General features: G+C 39.3%; 1 protein-coding gene across 1 annotated transcript in view; it reads right to left on the bottom strand.

The window, feature by feature from the left end:
- Positions 1 to 831: 831 nt before the first annotated feature.
- The window catches only part of LOC126281237 (endochitinase-like), an 85,770-nt gene continuing 70,412 nt past the window's right edge, over positions 832 to 16,189 (bottom strand). Inside the window, exons 8-10 of the mRNA XM_049980009.1 lie at positions 6,155 to 6,233; positions 5,836 to 6,047; positions 832 to 1,372 (exon numbers count right to left, since the gene is read on the bottom strand). Of these exons, the coding sequence (XP_049835966.1) occupies positions 1,202 to 1,372; positions 5,836 to 6,047; positions 6,155 to 6,233 (462 nt within the window). The 3' untranslated portion in view covers positions 832 to 1,201. The remainder of the gene's footprint in view (positions 1,373 to 5,835; positions 6,048 to 6,154; positions 6,234 to 16,189) is intronic.

Genomic DNA, 16,189 nt, shown 5'->3' with positions numbered 1-16,189 from the left:
CGTAATGTATAAACTATAAGTTGGGTGGAAGGATTATGTCATATCAGCACTTCAATAGGGAGAAGTCTATGCACTCTAGAGACATTGTACCAATTCTCACAGTCAATGGCAGGAAGCATATTTAAAAAACTGATATGGATGCAGTGGGGACATAAGAAACCCACCTAAAGTAGATCTGTTTGACATTGAAATGTACCAGCAGCCTGCACTCTTGCAATGGCCTTCTGTAGGTGACTCGACTACATAATAGCTAATGGATTCAGCTAAAACTTTTTTTTTAACAGAATGGAAATGTGTAACTATCTAACATCTGGCAGCAATGTTTAAATCTTCTTCAGCTAAAAAGAACCTGCAAGTTCGAATTGAGTGACGTAACCACTGTAACACTTCACTTAGTAATGTTCTTGAATCATTGACTGATGACACAGGTAATTCAATGTAGAGGATTCAAAGCTTCCTTTGTGATTAGCACACAGTTTTAATAATTTCAGTAGGTATCCTTAATTTAAACAGCTAGTTAAACTATAGTAGTAACTGTATAACATCATAATGCACATATGCTGCCTTGATACTAAGAAAATGAGATATGAGATGATACCTTTGTAATTAGTGTTCATGTCACATCAGAGTTATTGATTCTACTTCAAAGATGTGCAGTGATTTCACTTTCATTTGACTCTTTTCTCATTAATCAAATTTTTATTTGTCTGTTGTGATTGTGGTAACATGGAGGAAAAGGATCAATTATATATGTAATGAAGGTGTCATCTTGACACTCATATGAAGGGTAATAGGGAAAAAATATAAATCTAAGAGTGTTGTTCCACCAAGTACCTCAATATGATTTCATTGTTTCAGAATTGTTCCATTTTATAAAATGTGACTGAAATGGACTGAATTACTCATAATTTATAATCTGATTTAAATGTTTGGTTTTGACTTACATAATATGCACATGCATACTCAAAACTATGGCTATTGTCCTTATAATATATATAATATACTGAAACAATGTTCATTTATTGACATTTTAAAGCACTGAAATACAGTGAAATTGGAAGTTTAATTTGATTCACATTTTTCAGAACTGGCAACAGCACTTTAACTGCTATCATTGTCTAGTTTCATTGAGAGATATCATTCCTAAACTGTTTCAAAGTAAATATTTTTTGTTGGCGCATGTTTTTTGAAACTACACATTTTATGCTGTAGTGGACAAGTTTAATTCTTCATTACGTTCTGTTGTGGCATTACAACTGAGTGCCTCCTGAGTTTCATTTGCAGTGCTTTCAGAAACCTCAAGTGAACCATTCTGTGAAAGTTTTGGCTGCTGTCGTTTCCTTTTGCAGTTGAGATCCAGCATCATGTCAGACTGAAAAATTTAACACAATTTTAATAAAATTTTGTAACAATGTATAGACTGTTTACCATGTGCATGAGAGAATGTTTTAGTAAATGAAAGAATATGTTACTCAGAGAGCAAAGAGGAAAACTGAACAATACGTTATGACCAATTTTTTATGGTGTTTTCTTCATTTCTATCTTCCTGGTAAACAATGAATATGAATTAAATATCATTAAAAGCTTTATCAGTGGGATAATGAAGGCGCTTGAGTGCAGCTGATGGCATGTTGTGATTGATGAGGTGACCTTTTATGATGACTGAAGCTCCCTTGGATTGTAGATGCATACCTCCTTGTGATGCCCAGTGCATTGTTTATTGACTTAGTGTGAAACTCTTAATGATATGAAATATGCAACAGCATGCTTATAAGACAATGAGAAAACAGTAAAGTATTTACAATAATATCAGGAAAATGATAGACCACTACTCACTGTATAGATGACACACTGAGTTGCAGCCAGGCACAACGAAAAGACTTTTACATGTTATAGCTTTTGGCCAAATCCTTCTTCAGCAAAGAAAATACACAGACATTTACACAAGCAAGCACATTTTCTGCACATCTGGCTACTACCATGAGCAGCTCCAACCAGTGGGTGCAGATCAAAGGCAAACTTCTTGTTTTCCACTGATACTTTTGTCTTTGCACCTTGTTGGCTCATATTATGATATACCTGGACACTTAAGAATGAGATAAAGTTACTTTTACTTTAATTTTGCAATGCATTAAACCTGCATTTCCTCATTCTTGTAGCCATCTCCTCCAATTATAAATTGTGTTCATGTTTAAAGGTTACTTGATTCACGATATTTTAGCTGATCTGTTATTCATGACACTTTTTACAGTGACAGTAGGAGGAGGAGTTTAGTGTTTAACGTCTGTCAACAATGAGGTCTTTGGAGATGGAGCACAAGCTCGGATTAGGAAAGGATGGTGAAGGAAATTGACTGTGCCATTTCAAAGGAACTGGCTCAGCATTGGCCTTACGTAATTTAGGGAAATCATGGAAAACCTAAATCAGGATTGCTGAATGCTGGTTTGAAGAGTCATCCTCCCGAATTCAAGCCCAGAGTGCTAACCACTGCAATATCTTGCTCGGCAGAGTGATAGGCATTATTCTTTTATTTAGGGGTTCTTAGAGGACTACAACTATTTACTTTTCCAGTTTTGTATCATTCATGACATACTAAGTTAGTACAGCAAGATACTTGCACATGTTTAACACTTCACAAGGAAACTTAAGGCCTAACCTACCATGTATTATGTGAATAAGTGGCATAAAGACACTTGATCTGACATAATTACATTTTCTTGGAGACGTATGAGTCTCAACTTCATCTCTGGTAAGGATAGAAGGTGATCTAATAAATTAAAATTTGTGACACAGCCGAGACTTGAACCGAGGTCTCCTGCTTGCTAGGCAGATGGGCTAACCACTACAACATCATAGCACTGGGACTACCACTGCTGTACATACTACTGTAGCCTAGTGCCCTCCCTGAAGATATGAACTGAAGTTTGTGTTAAGGAGAACACTGGACTAAGGTAGTTCATGCAGTAGTGGTAGCCACAATGCTGTGGTGGTGTAGTGGTTAGCACATCTGCTTACTAAGTAGAAGACGTGGCTTCGGCCGAGGCACAAATTTCAATTCATTGCTCCTATCCTTATCAAAAACAGATATACCACATGCACCACACTCTGGTGTGTTCTCTAACTGGAGAAAAAATTGATACACTAAAGAACAGTGCAGTATCCGAATGCATGTTAAGAACACTACAATTCAGGTTTGTGCATGGGAGGAACTACTGCATAGCTGAGCAGTAGATTTTTACCAGCTGAAATTTTTTCTCCTTTCTTTCATCTGCTCCTCCTTCCATCGAGGGTACATTTAAAAAATCTCATTGTTTGCCATGTCATGCGTTCAGTATGTTTGGAAATGTGCTTTTTAGTTTTTATGGCTGTCTGTAGTGTCAATATATTCCATCTTCTTAAAAAATGGAATGCAGTTTTTTTGAAAAAGTCTCTATATATAAAAGGACGTGACTGACTGATTTAACTCATCATAGCCCAGTCCAAATTGTTAAGGATTGAAACTTGAAATTTGGGAAGGAAGTTGACCTTATACTGTAGGCATTATTTAGGATGGGATTTTTCAATTTTATACCCCTAAGGGGGTGAAAAGGGATGAAAGTTTTTTGAAAATACATCACAATTAACCCAGTTTTGAAGCTAGAACTATGAAATATGGGATTTGGTTTCTCAAAAAGAAATAAAAAATACCTGTTTCATCATATTTCTAATTCAGCCCCTAAGGGGGTGAAATAGTGGCTGATTTTTTAAAAATAAATCATTATTAAATAACCACTGAAGCATGTTTTAAGCTACATCTATGAAAATAGGTGTCTGAGTTCTTGGTAGGAATACTTGTTTCAGTGTTTTTTGAATCTCAAAAAAGTGTGTGTGTGTGTGTGGGGGGGGGGGGGGGGGTAGGAGGCTACAGGGCCTGACTGATTCACTGGCTCATCATCGCCCAGCCCAAACTGCTAAGGACAGAAACTAGAAATTTAGAGAAAGTGTTACCTTTTATTGTAAACATTGTTTGTGCATCTACATCTATATCTACATACATACTCTGCTAGCCACTGTACAGCAAATGGCAGAGGGTACCCTGTATCACATTAGTCATTTCCTTTCTTGTTCCACTCACTTAGTGAGGGAAAAATGGCTATCTCTATGCCTTCATATGAGCCCTAATTTCTCATATCTTATCTTCATGGCCCTTATGCAAAATGTATGTTGATGGCAATAGAATCGTTTTGCAGCCAGCTTCAAATGCTAGTTCTCTAAATTTTCTCTATAGTGTTTCTTGAAGAGAATGTCACCTTCCCTCCAGGGATTCTCATTTGAGTTCCCGAAGCATGTCCATAATTCTTGTATGTTGTTTGATCCTACTGGAAACAAATAGAGCAGCTTGCCTCAGAATCATTTTGATGTCTTCCTTATATCCAACTTGGTACAGTTCCCAGACACTTGAGTAGCACTCAAGAATAGGCACATTAGCACCATATATGCAGTCTCCTTTAAAAATGGACCACAGTTTACCAAAATTCTCCCAAAAAACTGAAGTTGACCATTCGTCTTCGCTGCCACAATCCTCATATGCTCATTCCGTTTCATAGTGCCCTGCAACATTATGCCCAGACATTTAAATGATGTGACTGTGTCAAGCAGAATACTACTACTGCTGTGTCCGAACATTACAGATTTATCTTTCCTACACAACCATGTCATCTTTTCTACATTTAGAGCTAGTTCCCATTTGTTAAACCAACTACAAATGTGCGCTGCTGATATGTGGGCATAAGTTTCTTCATCTCAAGAAAATTTATTACATTTGAACTGAGAATGAGTTCAAGGATTCTGCAGCAAACTAATGTTTGGGATATTGGTCTGTAATTTTGTAGGTCCATTCTTTTATCTCATTACATGCAGAATCACCTGTGCTATTTCCAATCTCTTGGGACTTTATGCTGGGTGAGAGGTTTGCAGTAAATGCAAGCTAAATAAGTCACCAAAGCTATAGAGCAGTCTTTGTAAAACCAAACTGGGATTCCATCCAAACCCAACAACTTATTTTTTTCAGCTCTTTCAGTTATTTCTCTGTATCAGGGATGATTATTACTATGTCATCCGTATGGGAGTTCAATGGTCCAATGGCAGTACACTTGTAGAATTCTCGTGCATGAACTATTTTTCAAATGTGAAATTTAAAACTTTGGCTGTCATTTTGCTTTCTTCACCTGCCACACCAGATTGGTCAGTGAGTGACTGGATGAAAGCCTTAGACCTGCTTAGCAATTTTACATACTGTAGGAGCAGAATTTTCTCAGGTTCTCAGCCAGGGCTTTTGCTAAGGTGTGATGGTGGTGGTAGTAGTTGTATGCATTGCACTTATGTCTTTACACAGATGCATGAACCTCTGCTAAGCTCAAGAAGGGGCTTTTTGAAATTACACTCCTAAAAGGGGAGGAAAAAGGCGATGAAAGGTTTTTTTTAAAAATATGCATTATTAAGGCAAATTTGGAGCTATAACTAAGAAAATTGATTTTTGGTTTCACAGTGATTGCGCACACTGGAGCAATGGGCATAACAACATAAACATTTCATTAAATAAAAACAAAAAAAAAAACTGTGCAGATCATAAAGTCAATGTCAATGAAGCAACAGCACTAAACTAGACTGATTATAAAATAAATTATGAGTTTACCGTAACTGTGTTTGGTGAATCTTTGTAATAGACTTAGGAGAGGGGAATGAATCTTTCTGTAACAGTAATTGTCCCCAGTAGAGCAAAGAAGGAAAGAGAAAGGTATGAAAGCAAACAATTATACAGTAAGAATTATAGGAAGAAGAAAATGTATTACATACTTCCATAGTATTTGTTTTCTTTGATTCTGGAACCACATATTCCTTCATGTTGTTATGGAGAACACTAAGAAGAGGATTTGGTTCACCACATAGCCCTTGAAAATCATCTTCATCTATAGCCCACATCATAGCACCTGCATAGCCTTTATGTTTTATGAAGTTCATCTTTATTTGAAGGCTGTGGGGATTCTCATAGCCTACCCATGTTCTTCCTGCAATAGATGAATGAGCAATATGTAAAAATATGTTTTCTTCAAGTTACTACAGATAATGAAAAATCAATTTAATTACAAGAACTACCATTTAATGTTCAAATTACCTTTGTAAGCATATGGAACCATGCCATATTTGTCCCATTTCACAGTCCATTCACCAACATTCTGAATTTCATTACATATCTGAAATTTTAAACAGACAGTGAATAAAATTTGTGAAGGCATACTGTCCATTGTGGATACAGATTAAAATTTGGATGAATTTATGATAATGGTATAAAAGTGAAGCAATCAAAGAGTCAGTCTGAAGCATCTTTATTTAGGAAATTAATAATATAATAACTGCGTTGGACATGTTAACGCGCGCACCTTTGTGCCTGTGCCTGTGTGCTTTGCATGTGTTTACGGGTGCCACCAGTCCTTCTACCTAGTATTCTGAAAGTGTCTATGCGCAGACACAGCATAGATGTCTGCATGTAGACACGTTCAGAGTACCAGGTAGAAGAACTGGTGGCAGGCATAAACACGTTCAGAGCACACAGGGACAGATACAAAGATACGCACGTTAACACATCCAGAGCAGTTAAAGGTTTAAATAAGTAAAAATTATTTCTGAAAATACTTGGTGCATTTTCTTGAGCTGATTTCTGGCTTAATGTACTTTTATTAATTTAAATTTACAAAGGAGACACATAAGTTGAGAGGAAAGGGATATTAATGGTAATTGATCTGTTGAAAGTTTCAGTTTTCCTTACTGCATGATGCTCACAATTTGGAACACTGCACCATCAGCCATTGCTAGGTTCAGAACACATTCATGAATCAGATTGACAGGAATTATTTGTTACTCAGCACATTCATAAACAATACTTTCTCACACATGTTAAGTCTATTTTGAGTTGAGATCAGAGAGTACAATGCTTATTGGTGCCCTTTCTCCTGTTAATTAAATGTCTTATTTGTTTTCACATTAGCTCCAGGGGACAGGGCCCCACACAGGGTGTCCATTTTAACTGAAGACATTGAAATATCTCAAAAAATACACATTGAATCAAAAAGGTTATAATTCAAATTTGTTTGTCTCAGAGAGGGACATCCAATGGTTCCAGATTCAACCCCCAGTCCACCCCATGTGTAGGTGGTGGGAGGAAACTTTGAAATATTCAGTGGGAACCCCCACTATTTATTGCACGTAATGCTTCTACGGCAAAATCCGCAAATTTTTTGTCTGTAGCATTTTCTTCATTTCACCAAAGATGGCATTGTAATCAGAGAAATAGAAATGGGTACACAATCTTAATTTACAACTTGCTACTCAATGGCCCTTGCATAATCAGTGGCAATTGGACCCCACCTCGATGCTGCAAGGATAGGGCAGGGCAGTATTTCATAACTTCTAATTGGAAACCCCAATTGCAATGTTGTATTCCTCTGACAAATTGAACAGGGGGCTACTCAACGTGCCACTGTACCTGTGGCCCAATGTGAACGCTAATCTAATTTTCCAATTAGAGTATATGTTCAAATGTAGTACTGCCAACTTCAATACACTTGGTGATTTGCTTTTCAATTGACCACACTCAGGACAGAAGCTGATCAGCAGAATGCCATCACAGACGTTTCTGATGCAGTTGACCATATCTTCATGGCCTGTTGGCACTTACTGGAACACCTTATTGTTTAAATATCTCCACAGAAAGAAATCTGGCAATATCAAATCCAGTGACCTAGCATGCCAATTAATAGGGCCACCTCTGCCAATCTACTGACCAGTATAAACACGGTCTAAGTCCTTCCATGCTTAAATTGTGTAATGCTACCTTCATGCTGAAACTACATACATTGTCGAATGTCCAGAGCAACATCCTGAAGTAGTACCGGTAATTTCTATTCCAGAAATGTTCAATATTTGTGTCCATTCAGTGTGCTGTTGATAAAAATAGGACCAATGAGTTTGTTCCCCATGTTGCCACACTATATGTTAACCTATCAAGGAAGTTGATGATCAGCTTTCCATAACCAGTGGGGATTGTCTTCACTCTAGTAATGCATGTTATGCCACTTAATGCTACCATGGTCTGTGAATGTAGACTCATCAGAAAATAGTACCTCAGCAAAGAACTTCGGGTGTTGTTTGCATTTGTTGTTGTGCCTGTTCACAAAGCCCTACCCAGTTAAGGAAATTTGCACCATGAAGTTCTTGATGCAGTAACACAAGGTATGGCTGATACTTATGATGATGCAGTATTATGACGATTTTACCTATGGACATATCAGAATCACTTTGCAGTTGCTGGGCACTTATCCATGGGTTTTGATGCACTGCTGCTAGTACAGCCATTTCATTAGCTTATCCTGTAACATGTTTGCTTCATTTCCTATTGCTGGTCTGTTTGCTGCCATCAGTCATAGAGGCGTTCACAATCTTGTAAAATGACAAATGAGCTTTCTTTGGAAAATGCTCAGCATACAAGGCAACAGAAGCCTCAACATTTCTCCTACATTCTCCGTAAACCAGGATCATTTCATTGTTTTCCTCTGTGGTCCACTTTCAAGTCTGTTCTCCAACTGATAGGTAGGTGAGCAGGCAATGAACACAGTGCAAGTATTGTAATGTTTAGAGCCACTATCTGTTCTAAGTCTAAGCTCCAGTCACAGTGTACTGCCTAGTGTGATACATCTTAGTTTGCTACATGCGCATGGTGGTATGTTGAATAGTCAACTGTTTGATAGGATGCAATTTTGCCAATTGTGTTTCCAATTAGAAGTTATGAAATTCTGGCCTGTTCTACCCTCACAATGTGGAGGTGGAGTTCTACATGCCACTGGGTATTCATGAGCCATTGAGTAACATGTCTTAAATTACTATTGTGTACCCATTTCTGTTTCTCCGATTACATCACTATCTATGGTAAAATGAAGAAAATGTTTCGGACAAAACATATGTAGATGTTGCCTTGGATTTGACATTTGCAATAAAAAAATGAGGGTTCCCATTGATGATTTCGAAGTTGTCCCCCCTTCACACTACCAACGCACAGGGTGGAGTGGTGGGTTGAGTGTGGTGTCATTGGGTGTGCCCTTCGAGACAAACAAATTTGTTTGATCTGATGTGTAGTTTTCGATATATTTGTATTTCAATGTCTACAGTTAAAATTAACACCCTGTGTGTGTGTGTGTGTGTGTGTGTGTGTGTGTGTGTGTGTGTGTGTGTGTGTGTGTGTGTGTACTGACAGAAAGAAGTTGCAATACCAAAAGATTAATGTAGAGCGATAAAATTTCTGGAATACATTTCTCTTGGTAACATATTTAAGTGAGTAACATTGCAAGATTGCAGGATAATGCAAGTGCAAGATACACCTTTGCAAATATAAAATGCTGGTACTTTAATAACCAGTGTAACCACCAGAAAGTTGAATGCAAGCATGGAAATGCGCATGCATTGCATTGTAAAGGTGCCAGATGTCAGTTTGTGAGATGGAGTTCCAGGCCTGTTGCATCTGGTTAGTACAGGGACGGTTAATGCTATTTGTGGATGTTGCTGGTGTTGTTGTCCAATCATATTCTACATGTGCTTGATTGGAGACAAATCTGATCATCAAACAGGTCCAGTTGACATGTTGAGTCTCTGTAGATCATGGTAGGTTACAACAGCAATATGTGAGTGAGTGTTATCTTGTTGGAAAACACCCCCTGGTATGTTGTTCATGAATGGAAGAACAACAGGTCAGGTTACCAGATTGACATGCAGATTTGCAGTCAGTGTGTGAGGGATAACCACAAGAGTGCTCCTGCTCTAATATGAAAATGCACACCAGATCATAAATCCACGTGTAGGTCCATCATGCCTAGCACACAAACAGGTTGGATGCAGGCTCTCAACCAAGAAAAAGCCATCACTGGCACCGAGGCAAAACCAGATTATAGCAGAAAACACAACAGACCTCCACCCTGACCTCGAATAAGCTCTTGATTGACCACTGAAGTCGCAAATGATGGTGGTTTGAGGTTGGTGGAATTTACACTACAGGGCATCTGGCCTGGAATTGTTCTTGGAGTAACTGATTTGGGACAGTTTGTTGTCTCACTGTGGTGCTGACTGCTGCCCAAATTGCTGTTGCAGGTGTAGCAGGGTGCGCCAGATTCCTACTGTGTGACTTCCCTCTTGGTAGTGCCGTGTGACTTCCCTCTTGGTAGTGCCACGTGGCTGCCCAGAGTTCTTGCGGCCATACATTCTCCTGACCACTGCTGCGAGCAATTATGTACAGTGGGTACATCTGGCCAAGTCTTTCTGCAGTATCACAAAAGTTGCATTCAGCTTCTCATAGACCAATTATGTGACCCCATTCAAACTCTGTGGGTTGTTGATAATGGCGTCTTGGTCACCTTAAAGTTGTTCTTGACTAACATCAACTCATCATTCCAGTCTTATTCTAACCATAAGATCTTAGAAATTTCGAGAAATTAAAAACTGGATATTTTATATTGGATTACACATGGTCTGCAAACTTTTCTTGAGTGCATAGAGAGGGATGTGAGGAGTAAAGGAATCAAGCTTCATTCACCTGCTGTGGGGAGAAATGTGTCGTGGAGGGAGTGGGCCTTACATTCTTCAAACAATGCACTCATATTTTGCTCTGCATAGTGGCAATCTAACCTCATTTGGACGAGAGCTTTCTTTTTCCAAGAAGAAATAAGCCATTGCCCATGATGGTTCAGGAAGTATTTTAATATGCTTTCTAGCAGAGACAGAACAAAGCATTACAAAATGAAATGTTGTGTTCCAAAATGGCTACTGCAGTACTACTGCTTCTTTGATTGCTAACTTTGTTAGTGGATGGATTCAAAATGCTAGCAGCCTGATGTCTTCTAACTTTTAATGGTTTAGAATCAATGCACACATCATTCAAAAATGGTTTACAGATTTCATATACAGATAAGTATATTAGGTAAAATGTAGGAGTTCATTAGGGACTTCATAACATCTTGAATCATGTCTTTCGAACATCATTATCTGTCCTGAATGTACAGTCACCAAATTTGTGGAATACAATTTTGTAGTTACTACCCAGAGCGGTGGACGATACTGTTGCAGCGTTTCCCTACTCCCAAACATTTTACACTCATTTGCCACCTTTTCTTCTAATATTTTTGTTTAAGTAACCTAGTATATCTTCTAAAATATGTTAAAATCAGCCATCTTTGGTCGTTTAATGTCCTAATGCTTCATAGAGAACCAATAAATGCTGTCTGCTTTGCATCAACTGAGAACTGTTTCTCTCACTGTAGTTCCCCAGCGGAGGCATGCCTGCATCTCCCCTTGCGTGTTGGGTCCCACCCGCAAACCCACTATGAGGTAGTCGTTCCAAATGTTCTTGTTGTATTGCCATACTAATTTTCTCGCCTCCTGCAACGATAAATCGTTTCCACGCCACTAGCCAACGAGATTAACATCCTTGCCTCTAGGTTAGGCCGGTATTACACGATCAAATTTCTTTGTCAAAGATTTGATCAAAGATGTGATCAAATATTCTGTCAAATATATTTGACAAAGATCTTTGACGTAGCGCTAGAAGGGGTATTACACTTCATCAAATTTTTCGTCAAGGTTCAAGATGGCTGACAACAGCTTGTTATTAACCACAGCAGTTGCACGTACCGTAATTGCATTGTGTGCACATGCGGAAAAGAAGTGGGGGGAGGAACCGTACATACGAGGTTGACAGTCTAAAATTCCTGGGATTGCAACTTGATAATAAATTCAGTTGAGAGGAGCACACCACAGAACTGCAGAAACGCCTTAACAAATCTGTATTTGCAATTCGAGTGTTGGCAGACATAGGCAACATAAAAATGAAAAAGCTAGCATACTTTACCAACTTTCATTCCGTAATGTCATATAGTATAATATTTTGGGGTAAATCTTCAAGTCAAACAAAAGTTTTCAGAGTAAAAAAGCGTGTATTACGTATTATTTGTGAAGTAAACTCACGGACATCCTGCAGAAAACTTTTCAAAGAACTGGGTATACTAACTACTGCCTCTCAGTATATTTACTCCTTAATGAAATTTGTCCTAAATAATATATCTATTTTTCCAACAAACAACTCAGTTCGTACATACAATACCAGGAACAAAAATGATATGCACAAGGATTTAAAAGCACTTTTCTTTAGTTCAAAATGGGATCCACCCCTCAAGAACACGCATCTTCAATAATTTGCCAGCAAACATAAAAAAAATTTAGTTACAAATAAAGATCAGTTTAAAAGGAGCCTGAAAGACTTACTAGTGGCCAACTCCTTCTACTGCATTGACGATTTTTTTCATAGAAACAAATGATGTATTTATTCATACTATTAGTATTGTTATTTCAGCTTTAAAAAATTTGACATGTTCCACATTCACGAGGATATCCTCAGCACGGATCTATGGAACAAAAAACTAAAATAATCAGGGTGAAGCCGTGGGTTTTACGACGACACGATAAAAGCATTCAAGAAAACTTGTTAGGGGAGCTTACAGTGGAAGACGTCAAGTCGTACACCAGTTATTTAAGAATGGATGAGCATACATTTATGTATGTGCTCAGTGAAGTGTATCCTTATATCACGAAGCACAATATTCATTTAAGAACTGCTACATCTTCAGAAGACAGGCTCACTGTAACACTCCGATTATAGGTTATATATGTATTATCATCAGAAAAGTGACACTCTTCGTAAGCTATGATAAGTTAAATTTATTAGTAGGTAAACAGTCTGTAATAACACTTCAGTTATCGAAGTACACTACTGGCCAGTACAATTGCTACACCAAGAAGAAATGTCAATGATAAACAGGTATTCATTCGACAAATATATTATACTAGAACTGACACGTAATTACATTTTCACGCAATTTGGGTGCATAGATGCTGAGAAATCAGTACCCAGAATAACCACCTCTGGCCGTAATAACGGCCTTGATACGCCTGGGCATTGAGTCAAACAGAGCTTGAATGGCATGTACAGGTACAGCTGTCCATGCAGCTTCAACACGATACCACAGTTCATCAAGAGTAGTGACTGGCGTATTGAGACGAGCCAGTTGCTCGGTCACCATTGACCAGACGTTTTCAATTGGTGAGAGATCTGGAAAATGTGATGGCCAGGGCAGCAGTCGAACATTTTCTGTATCCAGAAAAGCCTGTACAGGACCTGCAACATGTAGTCGTGCATTATCCTACTGAAATGTAGGGTTTCGCAGGGAACGAATGAAGGGTAGAGCCACGGCTCGTAACACAGCTGAAATGTAACGTCCACTGTTCAAAGTGCCGTCAATGCGAACAAAAGGTGACCAAGACGTGTAACCAATGGCACCCCATACCATCACGCGGGGTGATACGCCAGAAAACGCTTCCAATTTGCGTTCACCGCGATGTCGCCAAACACGGATGCGACCATCATGATGCAGTAAACAGAAAAAATGACATTTTGCCATTCGTGCACCCAGGTTCGTCGTTTAGTACACCATCGCAGGCGCTCCTGTCTGTGATGCAGCGTCAAGGGTAATTGCAGCCATGGTCTCTGAGCTGATAGTCCATGCTGCTGCAAACTTCGTCGAACTGTTCGTGCAGATGGTTGTTGGCTTGCAAACGTCCCCATCTGTTGACTCAGGGATCGAGACGTGGCTGCACGATCCGTTACAGCGATGCGGATAAGATGATGCCTGTCATCTCGACTGCTAGTGATACGAGGCCGTAGGGATCCAGCACGGCGTTCCGTATTACCCTCCTGAACCCACCGATTCCCTATTCTGCTAACAGTCATTGGCTCTCGACCAACGCGAGCAGCAATGTCGCGATACGATAAACCGCAGTCACGATAGGCTACAATCCGACCTTTATCAAAGTCGGAAACGTGATGGTACGCATTTCTCCTCCTTACTCGAGGCATCACAAAAACGTTTCACCTGGCAACGCCGGTCAACTGCTGTTTGTGTATGAGAAAGCGGTTGGAATATTTCCTCATGTCAGCACGTTGCAGGTGTCGCTACCGGCGCCAACCTTGTGTGAATACTCTGAAAAGCTAATCATTTGCATATCCCAGCATCTTCTTTCTGCCGGTTAAATTTCGAGTCTGTAGCACGTCATCTTCGTGGTGTACCAATTTTAATGGCCAGTTGTGTACATGTCACTATACACTTCACGTCCTATACACCCGGAGTAAACTCTTCAACGCGACTGCTATGCTCGCAGGTTCGAATCCTGCCTCGGGCATGGATGTGTGTGATGTCCTTAGGTTAGTTAGGCTTAAGTAGTCCTACTTTCTAGGGGACTGATGACCCCAGAAGTTAAGTACCATAGTGCTCAGAGCCATTTGAATTAAACTCTTCAAACATTACTAACCCGCATTCTTTGTTCATATTACATTTAGAAATAATCGTCTTATCAGATCGCTTTTCAAATGGAAGCTGCCCTAATCTTTCGCTTGGTGCTGGTTAAGTAGTTGTAGCCCATACTGCTGGAGAAGTCTGGTATTTTCTCGAATGATGGCGATAGATCTAGAAGGTTCTTGCAGCGTCGAACAGGATACGCAACATGTTATGCCATCTGTGAGAATACCTGAGGCTGCACTTACATGTTGAGCTAACAGATGATGTTACTTCAGTACCTGAGTCAAGCTCGTAACAGTGTTTTGTGAAATCGGCACAAAATTGGGTCTTGTTGGTATTTCGAGACTAGAAGGTCCATAACGGTGACGTTCCCGATATATCTGGATGGAAGGCCACCCTACTTTTAGTACACATATGGATGACTAAACACATTTCCTTATTTAGTGTCAATTGCCACTTTTTGGAATGTACATGTATCTCCTCTAAATTATTTTACAGCTGGTTTTTTACATGTACATGGACGTCATTACTTTGCTATTCACAATAAAGTGCCTGGCACTGAACCACCTTCAAGCTGTCTCTCTACCGTTCCACTCTCGAACGGCGCATGGGAAAAACGAGCACTTCAGTTTTTCTGTTCGTGCCCCGATTTCTCTTATTTTATCATGATGATCATTTCTCCCTATGTAGGTGGGTGCCAAAAGAATGTTTTCACAATCGGAGGAGAATACTGGTGATTGAAATTTCATGAGAAGATCCTATCGCAACGAAAAACGCCTTTGTCTTACATCATACTGTCCGCTCACAGTGTTACCAACACTGATATTTTATCAACAGTCATGACCAATGTGGTTTGTCCAAAGAATTTTTACGGGGATAGAGTTTCGGAAGAAATTTTTCTCCTCGGGACAATTTCATGTTTTATTTTCGTCCACTGTAAATCGAGCTTAGTGTCAACATTGTGACAGATGGTAAATTGCCTCGACTGTAGTGACAGTGCACTGGTGGTGTTACTGTGGGTGCCATGTATTTGCTTATCACGTGTTATAAATTTTGTGGTGTTTCGAGGTGACAGTGTTATGGTGCTAGATAGTTTTCGAGGTACCGGTATTCTCGTATCTGCTTCATTATGGACTGTGAATAAGGCTTCATCACTGTAGTAGAGAATTAGTGAAAATGAATGTCGTAAATAGTTTACATGTTGGGGAGTTTTCCTAACGTTCAGGTGAGCAGAAACATACTGTAAAGGCACTCTGAAGACTATTACCATATTTGAATATTAAGCAAGTTATGAATGCCAGAAATCGATAGTTCAAGACAGCACTTGAAAGGGATCTACAGATGCATATATAAGATTACGCTGCAATTCACAATTAAATGCCTGGCAGATGGTTCATCGAACCACTTTCAAAATATTTCTGTAGCGCTCAACTCACGAACAATGAGCAGGAAAAACGAACTCTTACTTTTTTTTGCGAACTCTGATCTCTCTTATTTTATCGTGATGATAATTTATCCGTATGTAGGTGGACTCCAATAGAATACTTTCGCAGTCGGAGGAGAAAGTTCGTGATTGAAATTTCACGAGAAGCAACAAAAACCGCACTTGTTTTAATGATCTCCACTCCAGTTCACGATATTTCGCGTTAATACGAAACGAGCAGGGCTTCTTTGAACTTTTTCGATGTCCTCTGTCAGTCCCACTCTGCGGATCCCACACTACACAGCAGTAATTCAGAAGAGGGCGCAAAAGCGTAGTGTGA

This window comes from Schistocerca gregaria, chromosome 7 (genome assembly GCF_023897955.1).
Source record: "Schistocerca gregaria isolate iqSchGreg1 chromosome 7, iqSchGreg1.2, whole genome shotgun sequence".
NCBI lineage: Eukaryota > Metazoa > Arthropoda > Insecta > Orthoptera > Acrididae > Schistocerca > Schistocerca gregaria.
This window is presented reverse-complemented; position numbering and strand designations above follow the sequence as displayed.